The sequence below is a fragment of the Berghia stephanieae genome, chromosome 5 (genome assembly GCF_034508935.2).
Source record: "Berghia stephanieae isolate SIO BIC M18660-M18661 chromosome 5, UCSD_Bste_1.3, whole genome shotgun sequence".
Taxonomy (NCBI): domain Eukaryota; kingdom Metazoa; phylum Mollusca; class Gastropoda; order Nudibranchia; family Aeolidiidae; genus Berghia; species Berghia stephanieae.
The window spans coordinates 4503341-4530057 of record NC_088364.1 but is presented as its reverse complement, the minus strand read 5'-3'; the positions used below and the strand labels follow the sequence as shown (position 1 = coordinate 4530057).

The following is a 26717-nucleotide window of genomic DNA, read 5'->3' as shown; positions in this document are numbered from 1 at the left end:
CTTTTAGTACGCCATGGTCAAACAGGATGTCTGATGTCAACAGGAATCACCCGTGTTGTCCAAGTGAGCAAATTGGGGGTTAATAATGTCGCTCAATTAAAAAACAAACAAACAGAAATGCAAGTGCCTGAAGCGGGGCTTGAACCCGGGATGATTATGATGACAATAAAAAGGATGACGATGATGATGATGATGATGATGATGATGATGATGATGATGATGATGATAGCAGTGGTGGCGGTGGCGGTGGTGGTGGTGATGGTGATGGTGATCTTTGTGATTGTGTTGTTGATAATGATCATGTTGATGGTGTTGTTGTTGTTGTTTTGTTGTTGTTAATGACGATGATGAGGAGGATGGCGGTGGCGGTGGTAGTGGTGATGGTGATGGTGTTTTGGTAGTGGTAATGATCATGTTGATGGTGCTGTTGTTAATGACGATGATGGTGATGGTGGTGGTGGTGGAGGTGATCATGATGATGATGACGACGAAGACGACGATGATTATGGTGGTGATGGTGGTGGTGATGGTGCTCAAAATAATAATGGTAGTTAAGTTAAAGGCTAAGAGAGAGAGAGAGAGAGAGAGAGAGAGAGAGAGAGAGAGAGAGAGAGAGAGAGAGAGCGAGAGAGAGAGAGAGAGAGAGAGAGAGAGAGAGAGAGAGAGAGAGAGAGAGAGAGAGAGAGAGAGAGAGAGAGAGAGACTGTTGGTGTTACTGCTGCTAACTTATTGAAATAGATCATGTATAAAAATAAATAAATGAATAAAAAATAAAATAAAATAAATAAATGAATGAATAAATAAATAAAATAAATAAATAAAGTTTCTTTTTCATATCGAACCTGGATATATCGATATCAAATTCCTGTACTCGTGGCTGGATTGACCTCACTAGAGAGGGCATGCGCAGATTCGTCTGCTATCGTCTTCCGCGTTCAATCATGCATTCATTTTTCTCTTCGTGCTTACAGGTGGGGTTGAGAACTTTTCGGCGACTCTCCGTTATTTCATCACACGTCGCTCATTTTTCAAATTCTACCAAAATGTCTTATCCAATTGTTCAAAGAGGTTCACCAAACACGGAAAACTTTAGATGTTTTTTCAGTGAGTATCTCGTGTTCTTTCTATGTGGACTTTGATTTTGATTCCCGATCTCAGTCAAGTGGAACTCTATTCCTTTCATTGCATTTTTTACATTCACTGTGTAATTAGCTAGACGTCTATAGGAGTTATTTTTAGAATTGTTATGAGAATGCCATAATAAAGCAAAGTATGTATTTATCCAAAATTTGAAAAGTACATCAAATTAATTTTATTAAAAGAAACTTATTGGCAAGCAGTTTTGTAGAGGAATGTAATTTTATCGTCTGCTAAACTTTGGTCTTGGTTGGTAACTGATGACTGATGAACAAGTTGGATACTGCCTCTATCAACACTCAGTTTCTAACATGTCTTAATCAGAGTCTGACTCAGCACAGCTCGAAAAGTTTTGACATTCAGTTAATTTGAAAACCAAAATCATTATTTTCAGTTCATTCTAAATAAATGTTCTCAATATAGGGGCGAGTTTGTTGAGTTTAAAACTCCTGTCATAGTCTGTGACTGTGATACTCAATGATACTGTGACTGTGATCGTATGTTTGGGACGTCTTCTCTTCCTATCCTTCTTTCCCCATATGCTATTTATGTAGTCTTTTTAATGTCGCTTTCTATATTTGTTCTGGTTCTGCCCCGGTCATGGCTGGAACAGAGATAATCAGATGCGCTAAGATTTTTTTTGATCAACATAAAAAAAAAAAGTTTTGAGAATACCACACCCTAAAAGACAACCAAATCCTTGGGGCCAAGACAGTATAAAATTTCAAATTGATAAGAAGTCTTTCCATCACTTTTAATTGAATTTATTGATGGAAAAAAGACCTCTCTCAAAATATCACAGTAAAAATAACTACTGGTAAACATGATCCGAGAAAGTTTTTTAGGCCCATCTCTCTCATGTACCGCTGTGCGAAAGTTTCATTCGGAGAATGTGACCCAGCCATTTCCATCGTCTATGCTTGACTTCATCCACAATGTTTTTCAATCTTGTGTGCCTGGAGATTTCTTGTTTGGTAATAAGCTTTTGCAAACCAAGTTCCTTCTGCAGAGGCATCTTCGTTCAAACCCTCTGATGCAATGTGTCTAATTCGTCCCTTCAAACTGCATGCATGAGTGTGCCTATGTTTATATGTTCACTCATGTTGTGGTTGGGTGTATGTGTGTGAGAGGCAAGGGGGTTGGGGAGGGGGGGGGGGGGGGGGTGAGTGTTTAGAAAGATGAGAGAAAGAGAGGATGGGGAGTGGGGTAAACTTCAGATTTCCGTGGTAGGAATCCAGACAGTCTTAATTTTCACGGGCAGAGATTTTTTGCAGTGGCACCATGATGTTTATTTATAAGCTCTTCCGTGGATAATTTTGCTCATCTCAACATGTTCTCCAGCAACTCATTCCATGACATAGACACGTAATTGGGGAATTAAGTTTTACATGAATAGTCCCAGGTTGGGGAACTGTCTTTCCAATGGTTCACCTTTGCCATACATTTTGTTTAAAATTTGACTTTTGCTGTCCATCATATCTGAATATTTTGTATATAGCTCATGGTATTATTATTATTATTATTATTATTATTATTGTTATTATTATTATTATTATTGTTGTTGTTGTATTTTAAAATAAATTCATTAATCCTCTTTATAATATAAAATAAATTTTTTTTTTTGAAGTAGCTCATTTTGCCTTTATAAGTAAATACTTGTAACTTCCTTTTTTTTTCATGACTGGGTGACATCAGGAAATGAAAATGGCTTGGCCATCTCACCTTTTCATGACATCCCCCTCCATGCTGACAAAGAAAACAACCACTTCAACATGGTGGTGGAAATCCCGAGGTGGACTAATGCTAAAATGGAGGTGAGTGTTTTGGGTTTGTTAAAAATAACCAATGAAATGTAAATGGTTAACTAAAGATGTCTGCAACAACAGTGGAGTTGGTCTTTATTTGTACATTTGTGACTAACCATCTCAAAATGGTATAAAATAAAATTCCCTTTATTTATTCTACATGGGTAATTTGTTTTTATGGTCTATTCCAACATCAATTGGATCCCCTCAAGGAGACAGCCAATAATATCAACTACCATAGAAGCATGGAATCTGAAAGTGAATCAATCCAAAACAGAATATATAAAAATCAACAGAAATTTAAATGAATGGAAAAATATATGTAAAGTAGGCAATTTGATCAATGAAAATCAAAAGACATCTGAAAACGAAAATAGCTGGCCACCAATGCATTCAACCAACTCCAAAATTTATGGAAGAGAAATAACATAATCAGTGAGAATAAACGAATACAGATTTACGAGGCACTGATTATTCCGATATTGACATATAATTGTGGAACCTGGGGCCTCACAAAAAAGAACTTAGAAAGTCTTGAATCATACCACTACAAACAATTACGTCGCGTTTACGGGATCTATTGGCCAGAGAACATTACAAATACTGATCTCTATGAAAAAAACAGGGTCCAACACCTGAGTACAATAATAAAAGAACAGCGATGGAGGCTATTTGGTCACATATTACGTTGAGAAAATAACATCCCAGCCCAAACTGCAATGACAGAATATTTCCTTCATGGCAACAAATATGTAGGGAGACCACCAACATCAATAGTAACTACCCTGAAGCAGGATCTCTTTCATATCAAATATTTCTGGATTCAGATGAGGCCGAATTAATCCCTGAAGAACTAAGAAATACAGCAGTGCCCTCCGTACTAAAGTCACAACAAGATCTTAACAGCCTCAAAACTCTGGCCCAGGACCGTGACCAATGGAAACAGTTAACAACATGGATGGAGAGAGCAGTTATACTTATCGACCATGACTGAATCACACAATTCTCAGCAAGCGTCAATCGGACTGTGAAACATAATACTATATACTACTATTACTACTCTACTACACTACTACTACGACGACTACTACTACTACTGCTACTACTACAACGACGACTACTACTACTACTACTACTACTACTACTACTACTACTACTACTACTACTACTACTACTACTACTAATTCCAAGGGGGACTGGAATAACCCAGGCGTCAATTGCTGTGCAGCGCCGCAGAATGAGCCAGTATGTCAGGATCAGGATGAATCGTGCTATTAAGATTCAATTGACAATTAAAGTTTTATGGGATAGAACTTTGGTTTGAATGTTATACTTAACATTGACATTGAAACTTGTATTGGTAATAATAGTAGTCCCTAAGAGTCAAAAGGTCCATTAAGTCTTAATGAGACAGTGACAATTGTTTGCTGTCTTTTGATAACGCATCGGCTGTCAAGAGGTCATTTGACTCCATCAAATTCCCGACCAGTGCAACGGGTTATCTCCCGTGATAGTTGACAAATTTGTTACTGACATCTGGTTAAATTACAATCGCTTTTGCACAACCAGTCAATTTTACCAATTTAAACAAATTGGCAACACATTGAGAAAACTTTGATCTGTATTTTGGTACCAAACACTCTATCATTAGAATTACTGTCTTTGAGATATTTTGCATTAAGATATCAGCACAATTTTGATTATAGTTTGTTAAATTTAATTTATTGATTGCATTATTATAAGCAAACAAACCGATAGAAACTCTCAAAACTTGCTCTAACCGATGGAGGAATAAAGTAACCTTTCATTCATTCCCTCACAATTGTGCGTCACTCTGAGTTCTTTGATGTAGCAATGACTATCCCGCACAAATCTTTGGGCCTCTTTTTCGCTCACAAATTGCCCGAATTCGCGTCAAAATATGGGACGAAGCCGTTTCGTATATGCTATTTTGAAAAATTAATTACGACGCTGTTTATCGATGAATATGACTGAAAGTTGGCACACAGTTAGAAAAAAGGTCATTTTAGATTATATCAAGCGACAAAACTCGTGCGATTACCAGAAGACCGTTAAAAATAGATTTTTACTCTTTGGAGTAAAATATTTCTAAAACTACCGGGCGTGGAGGTTTTGTCGCTGACAAGGTAATACATGAACATTTCTTCTTTTTTGGTTGTAAAATTTCATATGAATATGACGAGTACTTTTCCCGTATTTTACAAAACACCATCCTAATTTGCTCTTCAAGTTTCAATCTTTTAATCCACTTATTACGCAAGATACAACGAAAGGTCGAAAAAAAAATGCCGAAAAAGCGTCCCATATTTTCGCGTTTTTATCCTCTTTGCGGGTCATCCAAATAAATGACACCTTTAAAACTGTATAACTTGTTTATTTATGAATGGATTTTCAAAATTCGAAAACATTTTTACTCAGTGGAGATAGGGCTTGGATTTTAGACAAAAATTTTCCTCAAAAAGAGAAAAAAAACATTTTTCATAGTCATTGCTATTTGATGATATGCGATAACATCTCGGTGCAGCTGTCCGATTTGTTTCGCTTTGATCACTGCTGGTTCAGAGGGTTATGAATTCCGGTCATTGAGTCTTCATCGCACAAATTATATTCAACAGATGGTCACTCTAGTTTAGCTTAATATTAAATGAACACGATTATGCCAGTTTTCCGTTCCACTAGTTACAAACTAGTTACAAACGTGGTCAACTAAGAACACTAGAATAAAGTCCGAGTCGTTTCATATTTCAGTTGTATATATTTGAAATTTACTTCCCAGGTTAAAATATTGTTTCAGTACTTTGTGGGTAAAAAAGAAACCTTATATAGTTTGTAATTATTTTGCTGCAATGATCAATATATTATTAATTAATGGTGATCATTTTAATCATTTTTGATACAAACACGACTTAACGAAGGGACAAAGGATAAATAGTAAATATATATATATATATATATATATATCTGTGTTTATATGTGTATGTGTGTTGGGGGGGGGGAGAGAAAGGGATAGATAGATAGAAAGGGATAGATAGATAGAGAGAGAGAGAGAGAGAGAGAGAGAGAGAGAGAGAGAGAGAGAGAGAGAGAGAGAGAGAGAGAGAGAGAGAGAGAGAGAGAGATATTTTCCATTTCATTAATGAAGGACAAAGACATTGGTCTATAACTGTAAAAGTCACTCTGTTGCCTCCATAGCCTCGTGATTTACACGTGACATATTTTGTGCTGTTTCCATACTTTTACACAACGGGGCTTCTAATGTCACCCTGTTGCTGTTCTTTATTATTTTTGCGTTTTTTATTTGGGGGGGGGGGGGGGGGGGGGGGGGGGGGGGGGCATGAGTTTCATTTCCGTCCCTCTGTTATCTATTTGTTTTTGATTGGTTGATTGATTTTGTGAGGGGCGGGGAGGGGGACACGATATGTTGAATACATTTTAATATGTGAATATGGCAAGATCAGTACGACCAGTCCCTTCCCTTTCATTGTGTATGTCGAATAGACTGAGATACCTGAGAAGTGGGTGGCGTCCATCATCAATATTCCATCGGAAGTCGATGCTTGTTCACAGTAATTGCTCCTAAGTCGTAACCATGCATAATGGAGAAGGAATAGCATCATCGTCATCATCATTAGTAAAACTCGCGTTCATTGTGTGTGTGACCGGCAGTCAAAGCATTACTACGTATAAAGACAAAACGGCCTTTTTTTCCATTTTGATCAGAAAACGTTTAATTCATATATCGATTGGGGAGAAGAGCTTTAACATGTTTAAATCTTTTAGGTTTTGGACCGACGCTACATATATGCAGGTCTGACATCCGAACCCACTTATGGACCGGTTTAACATTGTTGTAATGAACAATATTTTTGCGTCATTTAGATTTCCATTCCAACAATGGGCCCATAAGGAATTGGGTTATCAGGCCTGCAAATAAGTGCACATCGTTTTAAATCCATTTTTTTTTTTATGTTTTAGATATTTTCCACACGTTTGATAATCGATATAACACGGTCGATAAATGAATTAATTTGTAAAAGATGGTTTGTAACTATATGACTTGCTGTCTGTCTGTGTGACTGTCTGTCTGTCTGTCTGTCTGTGTCATTGTCTGCTTGCCTAGTTTCCATTAGGGAATTGTTATTTCTTCGATGTCGCCATCGTTTATCGTACGAGTTCTTTAAGTGTAGCCACAGAGGCTCTCTGGTCGTCATTAGTCAATGAATGCACTTACTTAACCCCAATTATCATTAGGATGTTGTTGATTTCATTCATTTCGTCATCACTTCCTTCATCATCATCATCATCATCATCATCATCATCATCATCATCATCATCACCACCACCACCACCACAACCATTGTGCCATTGACATTCTTATTGCAAATTGCGTCCCCAACTTCTCAGTGTAACAAAATACCCCCCCCCCCCCCATTCCCCCCTTCTCCCCACTGGATACAGAAATGCGATATGTATTGATTATTATTTTAACCCATCCAGTTATTAGTTACCATTTCCACAAAGAGAACAGTAAATAGTGTTGCAATAAAGTCCCAGTCACAACGCTTGCTTGTATTTCAATTTTGGTCAAATGTAATTATGTATGTATGTATGTATGTATGTATGTATGTATGTATGTATGTATGTATGTATGTATGTATGTATGTATGTATGTATGTATGTATGTATGTATGTGTGTGTGTGTGGGGGGGGGAGGACTTCAAAACCAACTGCAACACTGATCTAGTAGGACGAGACATGGCGCCGCGCTATCTCTTTGCTGGTTTTTTTTTTTTTTTGGACAGTTAATGTTGTCCTACACCAAACACTCATTCTACACCTGCGTACGGTGATATTATGTGAGTGAAGAACCTTTTTCAAGGACTCGAACCAGGGACCGGTAGGTCAGGTGCTGAGTGGCATAAGACTTCCAAAGTCGTTATAACTCGATAGTTAATTAATGGGATGGATTTTGATTTAAATGAAATCTCGTCCCCTTGTTAATGGGTTATACGATAAATACATATCTGGTCGTCACACCATTCTGCGGTCCCTCCCCTCCCCCCCCCTCCAATCACTACCCCCCCCCCCCCAATGCACGCACGGTGTGCCGAACACAGACGTCATTGATCGATCGGATTGTTGTCATCACAGTCTATAGAACACAGCGTGTCTCTCGGTCAATCAGGGTATGTCTGCTCACGGTGGATTTAATTGACAGTGGTATCGAATTTTAAATTTGATATCGGTCTCTCTCTCTCTCTCTCTCTCTCTCTCTCTCTCTCTCTCTCTCTCTCTCTCTCTCTCTCTCTCTCTCTCTCTCTCTCCCTCTCTCTCCCTCTCTCTCTCCCTCTCTCTCCCTCTCTCTCTCCTCTCCTCTCCTCTTTTCTCCTCTTTTTTTCTTCTCCCTATCTATCTGTCTGTCCTATCTATCTGTCTGTCTTTATATTTATCTACCTATCTATATTTATTTCTTTTTTTTATCTTTACCTCTCTCATTGCGTTTACTGGGGAGGGAAAGGAGAGGGGGGGGGGGGGGGGGGGGTGATCATGCGTCTGCGTTTGGTCTTATATCTAGGTTGTCTAGGACAAGACCCATCTGACAGATTACTCCTGGGTTTACTTCTGTTTATTGAACAAGTAACCATTGTATGTGTATTATGTGTGTGTGTGTGTGTGTGTGTGTGTGTGTGTGTATTGAAAATGGAGGAGGGGGTGGGGGTGATTCGTGCTAGTAAGCGTGGCTAAACTATTATTAATCTAGCGTGTTTTAACTGTTCCTTGTAATCCTTCCGTTACCCGATAGTACATGTACCCATTTATCGTTCAATGTCTCAGTCTAGTGTTATGCGAGGATGTATAAGGTTTTCAAAACTGTCTTTATGAAGTGGTCAGAACCATAGCTGTGGTCAGAACGACACACTGTTAGTCATTGACAGAAATTATGTTCATTCGCATCAGTAAAAGAAATAAATCCAGCGTAAATGTCATGATTTTTGACATCAGTCTAATTGTCATCATTTAAATTACCTCGTCGTTAAACTGTTTTGGGGAGTCATGTGACCTGATCAAGGGGATAAATAGTAGTGCCGCGCTGAGGACCGGACCGAGGACCGGTCCCACGGTCTTTTAGCTGTGAACCGTGGTCCAGTCCCAAAGAGGAAGACCGCCGGCGGTCCTCACTTCTTATCACCTTTCAACGGTCTCGCGCCATACTACTTCCCCAGCGATTCGTTGCCTCGGTCCTTTGCCTATCTTCCACCAATCACCACCCATCCCACTTAATTAATCGCACCCACCCCCCTTTGCCATACACTAAACGACACAGACGACCATAGAGGCAGACGACCACCTCCCTCCACTCCGCAAACAGCCCTTTCGTGTGTGAGATGGGGGGAACAGGAGGCGCACGCCTTGGACTATTCCATTATACGGGGTAAATTTCAAAATTTACTACACCATAATGATCGCAATGACAATGATCTATGATGAAGGCATGACCCCTCTTCTCTAATGGGTTATTGTTTGAAATGTATGTGACTTCTAAAGATGTGTGTGTGTGTGTGTGTGTGTGTGTGTGTGTGTGTGTGTGTCGAACCTAGCAAGTTGCAAGTCTGATTTTTTGTTTTCTTTTGTCCATCTCTTGTCGCCACTCCTTTCTATCGCATTGTTGTCATTTAAAATAATACAATAATATTAAAATTTCGTTTGGTGTTTTAACTAATCAAGTAATATGAGTTTCATTAGTTTCTTCCGTCCAAAAAAAACAGTTATAACGTCTGTATTTTTAAAAGGTCCAATAGAATATTTGGGGACCCGATAGCTCAGTTGATAGAGCACTCTCTTTATACGCAAAGGGCCAGAGATCGATCCGGGTGCAGTCGATTTTTTTCTGAATCCCTGTCTACTCAGCAATGAATGGGTAGCTGAGTTTGTTAGATCTGGCGAAAAGTCACCATCGACCCCTCTTATCACCTCATCCACCCCCTCTTATTATAACTTCACGTCTCTCTCTTACTCTTCAATGCTCGCTGCCCTCTAATGTGTGTGTGTGTGTGTGTGGGGGGGGGGGGGGGGGGGGGGTTAGGAGTTGCGTGTGTGTATCAACGCCACGAACAAGTCGATCAACGCCTTGGGCGATGCCATTATCTCCGTTAATGGGGATAAATTTCAAATTTTATTAAATTATCGAAGTAACAATGAAGTACGGTGAGCAAATAAAGAAGGCATCACCCTCTTCTCTAATTAGGTTACAATTTGAAATGAGTGTGACTACTCCGTGTGTTTTACTCCTGTAGGCCACGGTTTTCATCGTGTAGCGGTCTTTAACGGTTCAAGAATGAACGGACCGGTCGAGAGACCGGTCCTTGCGGTCTTCATTTCCCAAGGACCGTAGGACCGTGGTCCTTAAGCTTGCCAAGGACCGCCCCGCACTAATAAATAGATAAAAGAGCGTCGTTTAAAATAAACAAAAAAAAAAAAAAAAGGGATATCAATTAAATTTGCCCTATCTAGAATCACACGTAGTCCCTGCCATTCAATTCAATCCTCGCTGCTCCTGGCTATGCATTTAGGTAACACAATCACTTTTGTAACAGTGATGATCTGTTGTAGGGGATTTTAGTAAAAACTGACAATTCGTTCTTAACACTTCCATGTCTGAGCAACAGACTTGGTGCTTGCATAGATTCATTATTTAAAAAAAAAAAAAAAAATTAACCAAATTAGATTTTTTTTTCTCCTTGTTCAACGGTTAAAACCAGAATTATAGAAGGGAAATGTCACCAAATGCAATACGACTATCAATAATCAAACGATATCACTGTAACTCGGAGGATTATCCGGTTCTTGTGTAAATGAATCTGGTTCGACTATCGTTACAAAAAAAAAAAAATAATAAAAATAATTATTAAATAAGATTACTTTTGGGCATTTCATGTGTTGGGTGAAGTGTGTACCTATGTCCCATCGATGCGTACAGTAATGTATGTGGTGTGTATATCATGTTTCTTGGACGGACAGGGTCACCAGTTGTAATCTCGGAATAGCTTATGTCTGCAAACAAATTTATATATTATGATTATCGTTACGTTGTATTGTCAATTTTATGAGAGGTGCTAAAATCGGGTAGGCAGGTAAGTTGATAGTTGACACACATACTAAATTAAATGTTGATTTTTTGAATCACCTAATGGCGTGTGTCCCGTACACATTATCGTTGACACTTGTATTATAATAGTGTAATACTGACACCCTGTATTCACAATGATAATATTCATACTGGTGTGTAGTATTCTGCCATGTCCTGTTAAAAATGCTGTTTTAACATTGGAGCTAGAAGGCTTGGAGAAAGTGAAATGCTCTTGTGCACGGTTTCCTCCAACTCCTCGAGACAAACAAAAAAAAAAAACCCAAAAAAAAAAACCCAACAAAAAACAAAACAAAAAACAAAAGCAAAACAAAACAACAAACAAACAAAAATGCAAGAATAAAACAAACAACAAAATTCTGGGGAGAACCGTAGTTCGAGGAAGAGGAAACCGTTTCAATGAATGATAGGGAAAAGAATGTTAGTTTGTTTTTTGACATTTGAATAAGTTTGAGGAATTCGTACTCGAGAGAGTGTCTTTTGCGAGAGTATGGGACAGCCCACTTGTCTTTAATGTCGTCTAATTATGACGATCCTCAACTTAAAAAGACGTCAATACAGTGCAGCTTCGTATTCTTGTGGTATGACAACCGCCTTCGGATCTGCAGATCTGGGGTTCTAGTCCCGCTCCTCGCGGCACAAAGGTGATTCCTTTGAAAAGACTCCATACTTACTCGCAGTCTCTCACCGCAGTCCTGTGTTAAATGAGTCCTTGGCTGTTAACAGCGTTGTCTTTATCGAAAAAATAAAAATGAATATCGCCTTACAGGCAGCATTGTCTGGCCCTACATGTTATAGGCCTTATGTTGCTGTTGGCTTGGGACTACTTATAAAGTGCTTGCAGCACGTTTTGTTGTATTGCGCTATGTAAATGCTCAGGATTTTAAGTAGTCTCAATTTTTTGAGGGGTCACTCGTAATTTATCAGTATTAGAAGTAAATCCTCCCCCACCACCAAAATGGAAGGATTTCTTTCTATTCAAGTGCGTTTTGTCAGTGTAAATCGTATCGGTGTTAATGAGCCTAATGGTATCCAGAAACACGATATTTTGGCGCTGATCGTCAATAGATAACTTATCACTTTTATTTAGTTATTCCTGTCCGTTTGAATTATAATAGCGACTCAGCATTTTTTTGTTTTGTACTTTCACACACAGTCAAATCAAAAATGTGACCCATCGTCCATAGGGTATTATGTCGGTGTGAATCAAATGTCAATAAGTGACTTTAAAGTAAGAATGGTGGAAGGATTATATGGCATTCTATCAGAGGGGATGAAGTTGACGTCACCCAGGTTTTTATTATTGTTTACATACAGACCGCATGTTGAGTGATTAGTTATCATTAGAATATACCACTCAGACTATAAAACCTATTGGCTCTGTGTCTACTTTGGAACGGTCTCGACATAATACCGTTTGAAGGCGATGGGTCAGAAATGAGTAACTAATGACATTTGTCTAAGGGGTGAAAACAGTCAAATTAATAGTACCGACGTGCACATATTTACAGGTTTTCTGACTGAGACTTTTAGGTGATCTCAAACTGATTACACTGATAATCTACTTCTGTACTGTTCCCTATTTGAACAAGTCTCCTTTGTTTTACTTTTTTGGGTGCTTTACATTATAAACATATTTTGTGTGTTTTTTTTTTGTTTGTTTTTTCTTCCTATTGACCTAAAACACAAAATGTTAACCTGTTGCGGTGGGTGGAGAAACACAAAAGTTTTCACATAATATCTCATGTTTGATGCAGGAATTCGAGTTATCCCTGTTACATGATATGAATTGTTATCATTGCGAAATCTCTGTCTTTGGGGTATTTTTTTAGTGTTTTTGTTAGATTATTTATTTATATCAATTTGTTTATTTGCATAAACTATCCTTTTACTTCCCCAAACTCTCTGATCTAGCGTAGTCATACCAAATTGGTTGATGTAATTTAGCCTTCTCTTCTATAATATTCATATAGTCGGATTATATTTATGATGATGAGGAGGACTGGGGGGGGGGGGGGGGGGGGGGGGGGGGGGGTTCCTGACCTCCCATATTGGGCAGGGAGGTACATACTGTGTCTTCTATCCCCCTATATCTGTTTTCCAACATGCTTTCTGTCTTTGTCTTGGAATGAGATTACTTGGTTTTGTCCTACCCCTGGCCGGATATCCTGGCGGAGAGGGAGACAGTCAAATGTCTAGTTAGTTTTGGGGGATTATATTTTTTCCTTGTAAATCATCTCTCTTTTATGCACTGTATTATGTTTTGTATACATATTATATATGATTTGTAAACATTTGAGTGTATTCCTCTTAGTGGGGACCTGTGCTTGTGTCTGGATGAGACTTTTAGGTGATCTCAAACTAAGTACTTTGATAGTGTGCTCTTGGAATCTACATATGTTTCCTATTGGAACCTATTCCGCTTTCGTCTTCATTTTTCTTGGATGCTTTAATTGTAATTCTAGAACTTTTTACTTTCCCATTTACCTCCTTTTTACTGACTGATATGACCTTAATGTGTTGCAAGCGCCGTAAAACCCTTAAAAACAACCAAAACGAGGAGGAGGATGACGATAATGATGTTGATGATTATAGGGTTGGCTTAGAAACTCTTTTTTCGTTGTCATTGAAGCACGACTGATTTTAATCGGTGAAATGAATGGCCCTGTGAATTTGTTCCCCTCTTTCTGTCCCATTCCATTAGGGTTGTACAGTATGATAGTTTAGGCTAGGTTGAAATCAATTTTAATAATAATTTGTAGTTTCAGATAATGGTGCTGTGGTGTGTTGTGTTTGCTGGAGGGGTTGGAAGAACAAACATGTTGGGTTTTATAATGATGATGATAGAGTAATAATAATGATGTTGACGAAGACAGCGACAATGATGATGTTGAGGAGGATGATGATGATGGTGATGATAACGACGACGACGTAATATTTCAACCTCGTTGTTGTAATGTAATGTAATGTAATGTTGGAATTCATCCATACTGGTTGATTTGTTTTGCATTGTATATGCCATTGATAGAGTTGATCGGTGGTACTGACGTGCGTGCCTGTTGCCGTCCCAAGTTATCAACAAGATGTGTGTGTGTCAGAGTCCGAGTCACAGCGAATTGTTATTGCTATGACCAGACATAACTGACTATCTCCAACTTAGTTGACTTGGCCATTGGTCTTGTATAATATGTACTAGTTCTATCTGGAATGTTATGGAATTGGATAGATTATAATACACTCTTAAAGGAAACCCACCAATACTGGTGTACTATGAACAAAAAAATAATACCTATTTTAAATTTTGGTCAGAAAAACTCGTCCTTCAAATATCGATCGTTTGAAATTACCCTCATCTTGTCAGAAAGGCCCAGGTTTGAGAGTTTCTGTCAATGTGGTGTTAGTTTTAATCGATCGATTATATTTGAAGGACGAGTTTCTGAGTCCAAATTTTAAATAAATTTTTTGTTTTGTTTTTGTTTGGGGGGGGGGGGGGGGGGGGGGGGTCTTCATAGTACGTCAGTATAACATTGTGTGCTTCACCGAGTTGCATAATGCCCTCCCCTAGAGAGAGAGGAGAGAGAGAGAGAGAGAGAGAGAGAGAGAGAGAGAGAGAGAGAGAGAGAGAGAGAGGAAGAGAGAGGAGAGAGAGAGAGGAGAAGAGAGAGAGAGAGAGAGAGAGAAAGAAGAAGAGAAGAAGAGAAGAAGAAAGAGAGAAGAGAGAAGAGAAGAAGAAGAAGAAAGAAGAAGAAGAAGAAGAAGAAGAAGAAGAGAAGAAGAGAAGAAGAGAAGAATGAGGAACGTTTAACTACCGTTGCAGTTGGTTGAAAATCTGTCGTTTGGTCGTTTGTTTGATTAGTTTGATAAGGACACCCCCCCCCCCCCCTCCCCTTACCTGGCCCCCGCCATCGCCTCTCATGTTACACTGGTGTTTGATTTTTGGTTCCCGGTACAAATCACAGCATCGATACAAAACTTTGTCGATCCTGATTGTGATCGCCTTCGGTATCGATCTGGATCTGCAATGAAAGGAGGAAAGGAAATGAATGGGAAATCCCTTTGCCAAACGGAAAGATTGGAATGGTTGGTGACGTCGAACTTTCCTCCTCGTCCTCTTCTTCCTCCTCTTCTTCCTCCTCTTCTTCTTCCTCCTCCTTCTTTTCCACGGCTTCTTCTTCCTCCTCCTTCTCAGCGTGTATAGCGTATTATTCTCTAAACGTGCTCAAAGCGCTTTACAGGTGGTCCCTAGCCAATGCATCACGACGAGGCCCCCCCTCTCTCTCTCCCTCTCTCTCTCCCCCCTCTCTCTCTCCTCTCTCTCCCCCTCTCTCCCCCCCCCTCTCTCCCCCTCTCTCTCTCTCTCCCCTTCTCTCTCTCTCCCCTCTCTCTCTCTCTCTCTCTCCTCTCTCTCTCCCCCCCTCCCCCCTCTCTCTCCCCCCCCCCCCCCTCTCTCTCTCTCTCTCTCTCTCTCTCTCTCTCTATCTATCTATCTATCTATCTCTCTCATGGAAACGTCGGTGACAACGGTGTCTCGTCTTTTGTTTCAATTTAAAGCTATGTTGAATATGGTCTATAATAACTGGATGGATTCAAATGATCGAAAATAAGAAAACAAAACAACAAAGAAACAACAAGATTCAAAAACAAAAACAAAAAATGAACAAAACTGACCACAGTAAGTTATTCATTCATTTGCCAAGGCATGGTGTACTCATTGTGCCCCTCAGCTGTGATTGGCTAGATGCAGTGACGGATACTGGTGGGTGCTGGATACAAACACAAGGAAACAAAAAGGCTATCCCTAGTCTATTGTAATGGTTATATTTTTTACGTCGTTGTTGTCGTGGTGAATGGAGAGGACCGATAGAAAATCGATATAATATAATCTTGCTGTTAGCATGCGGTTGTAAACTTTTATCCTCTTGTATGTGTGTGTGTGTGTGTGTGTGTGTGTGTGTGTGTGTGTGTGTGTGTGGAGAGACAGAGGGGGGTGGAAGATCCGGGTGGGCCAGTCATTCCACAAAAAAGGGTTGAGTTGTTTCGGTGATAATGCATGTTGTTATTAGCCAGGGGGTGGTCACGGCTGACGGGGGATGGCAGGAGATGGATTATTTTGTACTATACAGGATAACAATCTTTCGTGGAAAGGCCCGTATCCTGGTTTGAGAATAGTTTGACTTTCTCATTCTCTGAGTAAATCGTCGTCATCATCATCGTCGTCGTCATCGTCATCATCACCACGACCACCATCAGTACCAATAACTGCCTGATTTTACCACCCATTCTTTGAGTTAGTTACGCACCTTAGACCAATGCTTTTTTTTTTGTTTCACCCAGGGGGGGGGGGGGGGGGGGGGGGGGGGGGGGGGGGGGGAGGGGGGGGGGGGGTACAATTTTTGCTTATCGCTCAAACGGAACTGTTTGAAATCCTAGTTGAATCGGTTATGTAGTATTTATTACTTTTGCGTGTAATCTATCTGACTATTCAGCTATGGTTTGGTAGCCGTGTCCTATTCAAAGGATGGCAAGCAAATTTTAAAGTTCCTTTAATTTCATTCAAACTAGTTAAACTCCAGCAACTTATTTCTTTATTGATATATAAATATTTCTTTTAAATTTTGTTTTGGTTATTAATTGAAATGTTTAACTAGCAGGCTGCACTTATTGCATCGCCACCCAACGTAACATGTTTTAGTTTTTATTGAAATTTTCCAGCAGTTCTAACATTCTAAAACAGTCAAATTCAGAAGTAGGAGATGGAGAAGATTGGTAGAGGGAGAAATGACATCCTTTGGTTTGAACGGGAGGTTGGAAAGCTGACAGAAGACAAAAGTCATTGGCGCTCCTTACTGTGGACCTTGTGTGTTGACGAAACACAATAGAAATATCATAGATAATATTATCTAAAAAAAGCAGCAGACCATTAGACTGGACAATATATAATGGTTGAATAAAAGTAGTCCTTTAGAGCCACATGGTCTTACTAGCATAAGTTTGTCCTGATTTCTCTGGTGTGAAACAAGCAGTTGGAATTGCTTGCATCACAAATACTTTCCACCAGGTCAAACAAACACAACTACCCAGTCACTGCTGGATGGAGACAGAGAAAATCGAAAAATGTCAGTCCTAAGGGCACACTATCCTGATTCCTAATCACCTTCTTGGAATGTTTGAATTTGAGAATTTATATAGAGCCATATCCAATAAACTTGCTTATATTAATATTGCTTTACAAGTGATCCCCAGTCTTAACATGATGCCTGTAAGGTGATATTACAATTATTTTTATTTTACAGAGACAAGGCTATTAATGGCCAAGTACTCATTTTACACCTGAATATGCTGATAGAATACGAGTTAAGAGCCTTTTCCAAGAACTCAGCTCTGCATCGCTTAGAGTGGAGACTCAAACCCGAGACCTACTGGTCTTAAAGCCAGTGTCATACCACAAAACAACACGACCATACACGTTCCTGTTGTGAGTCCCAAGATCATGGCTGTACACCACAGTAACACATAACACATGCAAAATGATGAACTTGTAAGCCGACGATTTATTAATGTCATGTATATACATGTTTATGTCTTGTCCACAATTAGATCTGCAAGGAGGAGAAGCTCAACCCCATCAAGCAGGACATCAAGAAGGGCAAACTCCGCTATGTCAAGAACTGTTTCCCACACAAAGGTTACATCTGGAACTACGGGGCTCTGCCACAGGTAATCATTTACACCAGACATTCACTTACAATCAATGAATTGGGGCCTGTTATAGATGTGTGTGTGAGGTGAATATATGCTGGTATACGCTGTAGAGAGTATTGAACAAACATTAATATAATGCTATCAAAATTGAACAGACTATTTAACACTAAATGGTTCCGGTTCAAAATCCATTTCCTGTCAATTACAAAATAAAATTCAAACGATGACACGTTACTTAATATTCAAACAGTAATTCTGTCTACTTGTTTGTTTGTTTGTTTTTATGTGAAGTATTATCGTGTTAATTGTGCATTTCAGAGAACCAACGGTATTTGGGGGAAAAATAATTTGAATCAGCATATTATAAAACAAAAACTTCTGTATTTTTGATGATAATAAGAAGAAAAAACCAATTGTTTGCTTATCACTGTTTTATGTTCATTTTATGGAAACATAGTTTTTGGTTTAGTTTGAAAGAGTAGACAATTGTCAATATTTTTGCCGTTTATTTCATGAAAAAGTTTTTAAATTGGCTGAGTTCTGCAAGTAGACAATATAAAAAATGATTTTGAGAAATATGGCTTTAAAGTTTACAAGACATTAAATTGGAAAATTGACTTTAAAATTGTTGTGAGAGTGTACATAGATAAACAATTCATTTTGCTTGGAAATCCCGCCCAATTTCTCTTGGAAAATCCCAAAACATGTTTAATCAGCCACATGTTAAAACTACTTCCAGTGACATGTGGTGGGCCATTTCCCTAGAGCAACTCAAATAAAGTACCTGCTTGACCCCATTCCGGATAGCTCAGTTGGTAGAGTATTTGCTTCACATGCAAAGGGACCTAGATCGAACCCGGGTGCAATTGAGATTTATTTTTCTAGCACCTCTTGCCCACCCAGCAGTAATTGGGTAGCTGGGTCTGTTAGATCTGGTGGAAAGTACTTTGTGATAGACTAGCATCTTATCCGATGGGTATCAAGCAATTGCTATGGCCTTGTTTCACGCCATAGTCCTAATGGCTCGGAAGGACTACATTATGTGTGACCCCATTGCTTTGTGGATACTCTTCCTTTCAGGCTGATATGTTCTGTCTTCAGCAAGATTAACCAGGTCCCAGGTTTGAAAGTTGATCGACATGTGAAGGACCAGTTTTCTGGCCAAATTTTAAGATAAAATACACGTTGTTCTTGACGACTGCAATCTACTGGTTAACTCACACAATCCTAGAGATTTTTGCTTTTTTTCACAATTGGAAAAACATGTATTAAAAATGGGCATGTACATACATAGTTTTATTCAACTATCATGAACATGTAAAAACTAAAAACATTAGCTTTATTACTACGCCTATAATTTGTCTCATAAAAAATGTACTAAATAGGCATGGGGTAAAAGTAAAACTGGTAAACTACGGATATAGTCGGTGTTAGGGTTGAGTGAGTTAAATAACCTATAATGTCTTGAAAAAATGTATGTTGAAACCATCAACTTTATGTAGATAAAATCTAATAGTGTCGACATGAGGATTAATGGAGAGTTTCTATCTACTCTGTGACTCCAGACGTATGAAGACCCAAACCACGTGACCCCAGACACAGGTGCTAAGGGAGATGCTGACCCCATTGATGTCTGTGAGATTGGATACAAGGTGAGACTTGTCTGGTCTATGGCTGTTGGGTTGGTATTTATAGATCTGCTGATGGTCTTTGTTATCAATTAATTGATTTTATTTATATTTAATTAATTCATATAAATGTCTGGAATTCACTTTGATTGGATGTCAGACATAGACCTTCAAAACGTCTTCAAAACTACTATAAAACATCTCATGAATTATTCTTTAACCAATTGAAATTGATTTTATGAATAAATTTGTCAAATGGCATATATAGAAAATTTCCTAGAGCCTGTATTTGATTTGTGTCAATATGTTTAACATGCCTGGTTTCCTCAATGGATGGCTGGAGCTGACTGCAATGCAGGATAGGTGCTATACAAATGTGTTCTATTGTTAATTATTTGTTTATTTTTAAATGTACTTATTCATATCTTTATTAATCAATTTGTTTAACTATATTCAATTTGTATCCATAGATTTTATATCATACATGTTTGACACTTTCAAACTTTGTCATTTTTAATCTGTCCAGATTCACCCCCAGGGCACCGTGGTTGCCGTCAAACCTTTAGGAGTTATGTGTCTCATTGATGAGGGTAAGTAAAAGGTGCAAACGGGTGAGGATGCAGGTAGTGGGGAAGTTGATGTCGTGTGTAAAGCAACACGCTGCATCGCCAGATGGCTTGGATGAAGAGACGCTTAATGGGGCACATAGGGTATGCTGTAAATTGTGGAGGTTGTAAACAAATGACGGTAAACACGTGACATGATGGAACATTGCGTGGATGGGATTTGGTCTTACCTCTAATAATCTGTTAAACCATAAGGCTGATGTAACAGTAGGAAATGAAAGTGGGAAATAACAAAAACAATTTAAATATTGATATCTAACTGTTAATTAGTTATGGAATGTGTCATACAATACATAATCAGAATCATGGATTCATCTTTATCACTCTTTATTTATACATCTATTACCGTAATCAACTCTTTAACAATACGACATGATACGATATATAAAAGTACTATATTGTAATAACCTTTTATATGGTGTTCCCCTAACAGGCGAGACAGACTGGAAGGTGATTGCCATTGACGTCACAGACCCACTGGCTGACAAGATGAATGGTGAGTTGTATAGTAATAGTCTGTCATTTTGTGTCAGGATAAAACAACCACTTGTTGGAAGCTACTGGTAGGGTCTTCTATTATCCCCCCTTTTCCTTCTTCTTTATGTAGAAATCTCAGGTTGGAGGACCAAACCACTTGGGATTTTAAAAGAAATTAACAATAATTTTTTTTATTTTAAAGATAACAAAGTGATATCAAACGATGAAAAAGATAAGGGCTGTCAGAGTCCTGCCTTTCCAGTTGGTAGACAATTGTTAAGTTTAATAGAAGATGGATAGAAGGAATTGACATGGGTGTCTGGCCTTGGTGTGGGAATTGGCAATCAATATGCGTGTCCTCTTGTCAATCTATAAGAGATATGTTTTAATATTTTCTGTGAAATCATATGCAATTCTTTTGTTCTAGATCTTATGGAAGGTACATCATACTTTTAGCCCATATTTTGCCGATCTACAGATTGTCAAAGACAGGCTTCTAACCAATGTCTAATTGTCCTCGTCCTGGATAGAGGGGACTTGGTTTTTGCAGAGACTGTTCTTGGGTCCTTTTTTTAAAGAAAATAGCCAGTTTTGAATGAATGTGCTTTTCATAGAGAGGTGGTGTTCTGATCTCTGAAATGATCTCTCTGATCTGACTGATTGTGTATAAGTATTAGATAGGAACCCGATGTGTGTCTCCCTATTGATGAGTGTCACTCGTGAGTGATCCCTCATGTTATGACATGAATTGGAAACTTAGTGAGGGCACGATGCTTCTTGAAATGAAATTGTGAATTAAATTCCTTTTTTTTTTAAATATAAAAAATAAAAATTCTGTATTCTGGATCAAAATATGAACAAATAAATCCACATGGTGGTGGTCGTTCAGTCTGCATCTGGTCGCTGACAACTTTCAATGAAACCATCTCTGTCAGAAATGCTGTCAATGTGCATGTGGAAAAGGAAAAGTTGTTGTAGTTTCCTTATAGTATAGTCTGGTCAGAATCTTGATGCCAGCCTGTAGATTGCTTGACAAGTGGAACTTATTTGGGAGAAATGAGGAAAGAAGACCCAGCATTGGATGTAGAACTGCCTGGTTTGTATTGAGTTGGGACTCCATTTGGTATTGATGTGTCCTGGTGTCTCTATAAGGCCATTTCATTAGTTGTACATTGTGGCTATTTTAGCTCTTAGTTCATTATCCTAACTGTTTCATATGTTCATCTTTTCCACCACCAGTGAATGACGAGTCATTTGGATTATATCTCATTGTATTTTCGGTACTTTTTCAATTCTTATTATTAGGTTTTTATGGTGCTGACACCTAATTGAGCAATAATAGTCCAGTATTGGTTTTAAATCTCAGTGTGTTGTAAAATTCTTACAAAATAAGACCTTGTTCCATTTCCATCATCAATCCCTGTTTTCAAGACTATATAATATAATTGTCAAGTGGTGCATGTTTTTTTAGGTGTGTGTTTATTTTTTCTTTAATTCTCTGTTTAAAAAATATGGATTTAATTTGATTTCTATTTCCTTCATTTTCAGATGTGGAAGATATTGAAGTACATTGTCCTGGCTTGTTGAGGGTAAGTAGGCATGGGCTGGACTGCTTGAGGCAGGAAAATACATGGAGAGTAAACAACATACAGTGCAACCTCTGGACAATGACATCGTCCTGACTGGAAAATTATGTTGTTATCTAGGGGTGTTGTTATCCAGGAGTGTCATTATCCAGGGGTGTCGTTATCCAGGGGTTGCACTGTACCTATAGTAACAACTTATAGCCCTTTTAATACAAATTGATTTTGACTCTTGGCAAATTCGTGATTCAGTCGTAATTCTATCAGAGCCATATCGCACATGCAGACAGACTTTATACTGGTTCCTGTATCGTTAAGAGAAATGTAACAATTGCTTGTTGTCTTTGGATAGGATGCCAGTCAATCACAAAGTACTTTCCACAAGATCTAATATACCCAACCAGACTCAAGACCTCCAGTCAAAGCCTTATAAAAAACCAATTCATCTCACTCAAGGATGAGGACAAGATGTGCCTGGTCAAAAGCCTGTCTTTGGCAATCACCTCTGTTACTTTACACCACAGCAACAAAGAAATTTTGAAATGCAAATAAATTGACTTAAAAGTGAAAATGACAAAATCCCTTCATTCATCCCAAAGGGGAAATATGTTCTTCTGAAAATACTGAAAAAAAAATGTATAACATATAATGATAGCTAAATAAACTAGAGAGATATAAGGTAGGGGGAATAGGATAATCTTAACCCCCCCCCCCCCCCTCTCCCTAAAAACAGACCAAAACAAAAAATAAAACAAAACAACATTGATCTGCCTGCCAGTCAGTGTCTGACAAAGGCCATAAAACTAAAAGCTATCAATATTTCAGACCAAAAAGGCCCTTAGAGACAAAGTTTAGAATACAGTCACTGCCTTCTACTATTTGGATAGGATTCTAATACTAGGACACTTTTCCAGATCCTACATGTTGAGTGTTGGCTCTTGGCTTGAGACCCCTTGTAGTTTGAGTTTATTGGATATTACACTCTATAAATGCTGAATTTTTATTTATTTATTTTTTTTTTTTTTTGTTTTGGTTGTTTTGTTTTTTTCTAGGAGTTAAAGGGCGATTGCAAAGGCCTTCATTTTATTATTAAAAAAAGAATCAATGAAAATAGATATCATCCCTCCATTTCTGACATGTTTTCCCTTCCAGGCCACCATGGAATGGTTCAAGTATTACAAAGTCCCAGATGGAAAACCAGAGAACCAGTTTGCCTTTGACGGGGCTGCCAAGGACCGTGCCTACACCCTATCTGTCATCGAAGACACTCACGAGCAGTGGAAACAGCTGATTTCCTCAGAGGAAGACTCTCCCATGGCCCGAACCAACACGTGTGTGAAAACCTCACCCTACAACGTCTCCCCCGAGGATGCTGAGAAGATCTTAGAGTCGTCAGCCGAGTGTGGAGCAGCCGCTGACGTTAGCCAAGATATACACACGTGGCATTACGTTATCCCTCAGAACTAGGCAATGAGGGCTTGGTCTATATATATATATGTGTGTGTGTGTGTGTAGGGGCCATGGGGGGAATCATTCAGAGCTTTATGGTAATAACAACAATAATAATAATAATAACGATAATGGTATTGTTGTTTCTCTAACTACAGTACCGTTGATGTGTTTGTATAGATGAGTCTTTGGGAAAATTCTTGATAATCTTTTCTTCAATTCCTAATATTGATGGGGTCAAAGGTGAGTGAAGGACTAACTCATAAATTAACAAACCAGCCACACCATGGTTTATTTTGGAACATATATATAGATTGTTCATAAGCTGAGTTCTTTGTACTAATTTGTCTCAAGATGACATAGGTTAAAGTGGGCAAGGTTTCTGATTCATGTGGGGAAGGTAAAGATAGAGATAATTTCATAAATTGAAATAATATTTTGAAATCATAAATATCTTGTTTGTCAATCGTCCCATACAAAAATTTATTTCATATTGAATTTTTCTAATTAATCGAATGGTAAAGTTGAAATAGTTTTTGTCCTTGCATCAGCTTTTGTCCAATTTCCAATCATTCCTGTCACCGTTGCTACCAGCGTTAACAAATACAGTGTCATGACTACAACAATGACACAAGTTGTGTTACTGATTACAATAGGGAATGAGATTAGCGGAAGAGTAGCATCCCTTGATTAGACGTCACCCATAGTCTGCGACGTCACCGGTGGAAAAGTTATTAGAGAGAGAACGTCATGTTGGTTGTGCGCATGCATCTCTCGTCCTCGCTTCCGCTTGGTTGCTTTGAGCTTGATGTAGGTTGTGTGCTTTGTTGCCTTGTTCTCTCTTCCACTCCACGCACACTTGTAATGTCTCTCTGTCATCGCTTTCAACACCACGTTGTTGGTGTTTTGGGTTCATATCTTGTATTCTAGAATTTTTAAAATAATAATAAAAATGACAATGATAATTATGTGCTTTTTGATTTGTCTTGGACGATTAATTCATTCCAGTCATTCATTCATTCTCTCTGTCTTACTCCTTCAAAGGTGGACCTCAAACTAACATAGAGATTACATTTTATAAAAAGGAAGAGAAGAAAATTAGTATTATCCATTAAAAAAAAAAATATAATTTTTTTTTTCTTTTTGGTGAAAATGTCATTGTTTGACAGTTTTTATTAAAAATTTTATGGAGCTGAATTTGACAAATAATTTGATGTTTTAAATCTGAAAATGTATGGACAGTATGGGTCAATAAGCTGTGAGAACAAAATGATTTATTGAAAACTTGTTCAATCCATAGTGGTCTGTATGAGACTATATTATGGGTATAGCCATTTTTTGTCAGAGGTTGCAAATAATTTTTTTAAAGTGTAGGATTCGATCCACAACCTTCAGATCCAAAGACAATTGTCTAACTACCAAACCTTCAGCTCGTCCTTCTTATAATTGAGGTCTCCTTTATTGCGAGTCTGTTCATTTAGGATTTTAATTTATTTTTTTTTCTGTCATGAATCAATTTATGAAAGAAATTGCTTCCGGATTACTTGACGAAAACAATCGTTCTTCTTCCATGTTACCAATATCTTATTAGATGTAGCCTATGTGATTCTTTACATCGCTTTAAATGCTTTTGTTGTTTGTTTTGACTCTTGTGATATTTATAATTAACGTAGGCCATGAATAGGATAAAACATGATCAGGTGTTTATTGATGACAATTGATGATAATAGTTAGGCTGACATTCAAGGCCCCCAAAAAACGTGTAGATTTTGGTTGTTTGATATTTGGTTTCACATTAAGGCATAGTGACTTTAAAGAATAGAACAGCCATATTGCTCATCAACGAAGACGTATTTACTTTGATTATCTGTCAATAGTGAGTTGCCTCATTAACTACTGGTACAAAGTGACAAGACTTTACTTAGCATTGGTGTTCTGTCATTTCGTGGTTGTCAAGATTGATATGCAACCCATCGTATCCAATCAGTATTATGTCCAGATGAATCAGATGAGTAAAAGTCAATTTAAAGTTTTTATGATCAGTATTTCAAATTGTATTTTGCTTATCAAATCACCATTTTCATTATAAATTTGGACTGTAATAGAATAGACTTTGGTCAAAAAGAAATCTTAGGGCAGTGCCTTGTCTTTCTATCTTAGAATGTTAGAGGTCTTAACATGAATTGTTTTTTTGTTTGTTTTTTTTTTTTCATTCATTCTATATCATTGCTTGTAGGGTTAAGGATAATGAGAACTTCTAACATGGAGCGAGCCTGAGTAGAAGATTCAATTGAAGAAACATTTTTACAAATCTCAATTCAGTGGGATTTTTGTTTTCAAAATAAAAAAAAGTCTCTTTTGATTTCAAAGGATTGAATGTCAAGATGTCTTCAGACAATTGGTCGTCCTGGTACTATAGAAATCATTCAAATCATTCACACACTGATTTTCATCTCAATTTATTTTACTGTCCTTCTCTACGATCCTCCATTTTAACTGGAATTAAATGCCATGTTCTATTCCTAGCACTAAGATTTCAACTGTTAAATTTGTTGCTGTTATCAACCTAGGCCATGTCTCCATGATTAGGTGTCTATCCCTGTTATATGATAAATCATCACCCAATTCATGATCACCTTCATCTATAACATGAAATGTATTAGTTTTCCATTTAGAATAAACCAAATGTATAAAATATCCAATGATTTACAATAAAATGCACATGTCGATATCTTGTCGTGTTTTTCACTTTCCTCCATTTTGGATTATTGTCCTCCAGTCCATTTTGCTTGAATTGGGAATGAGATTAGCGGAAGAGTAGCGTCCCTTGATTGGACGTCACCCATAGTCTGTGACGTCACCGGCGGAAAAGTTATTAGAGAGAGAACGTCATGTTGGTTGTGCGCATGCGTCTCTCGTCCTCGCGTCGGTGACGTCACAGACTATGGGTGACGTCCAATCAGGGACGCTACTCTTCCGCTAATCTCATTCCCTATAGAAATATGTTGTTTTTTGCCAGACAAAAAAGAAGAAATATGCCAGGAAAAAAGTGATCATGCCTGGACTGGCATGGACTGAAATCCCCAGCCGCTGGGAAGCTTTTTCTTGACCTCCTATTGTGGGCAGGGAAGTCACTATGTCTT

General features: G+C 38.2%; 1 protein-coding gene across 1 annotated transcript; it reads left to right on the top strand.

Moving 5' to 3' along the window:
* The first annotated feature begins 875 nt into the window (after positions 1–875).
* LOC144972264 (uncharacterized) lies at positions 876–26305 on the top strand. Its single transcript, XM_078913324.1, has 8 exons — positions 876–1104; positions 2833–2951; positions 17707–17826; positions 19377–19463; positions 19966–20029; positions 20499–20561; positions 22091–22131; positions 23278–26305. Exons 1-8 carry the CDS (start codon positions 903–905, stop codon positions 23590–23592), a joined length of 1011 nt encoding a protein of 336 aa, XP_078769450.1. The 5' UTR covers positions 876–902; the 3' UTR covers positions 23593–26305.
* Positions 26306–26717: the final 412 nt, after the last annotated feature.

Bases quoted from the DNA above. Each gene is read 5' to 3' on its own strand.
- LOC144972264 (XM_078913324.1), top strand. From the start codon at position 903: ATGCGCAGATTCGTCTGCTATCGTCTTCCGCGTTCAATCATGCATTCA. The intron at 1,105-2,832 runs GTGAGTATCTCG...GGGTGACATCAG, and splicing joins AAACTTTAGATGTTTTTTCA to GAAATGAAAATGGCTTGGCC. The intron at 22,132-23,277 runs GTAAGTAGGCAT...TTTCCCTTCCAG, and splicing joins ATTGTCCTGGCTTGTTGAGG to GCCACCATGGAATGGTTCAA.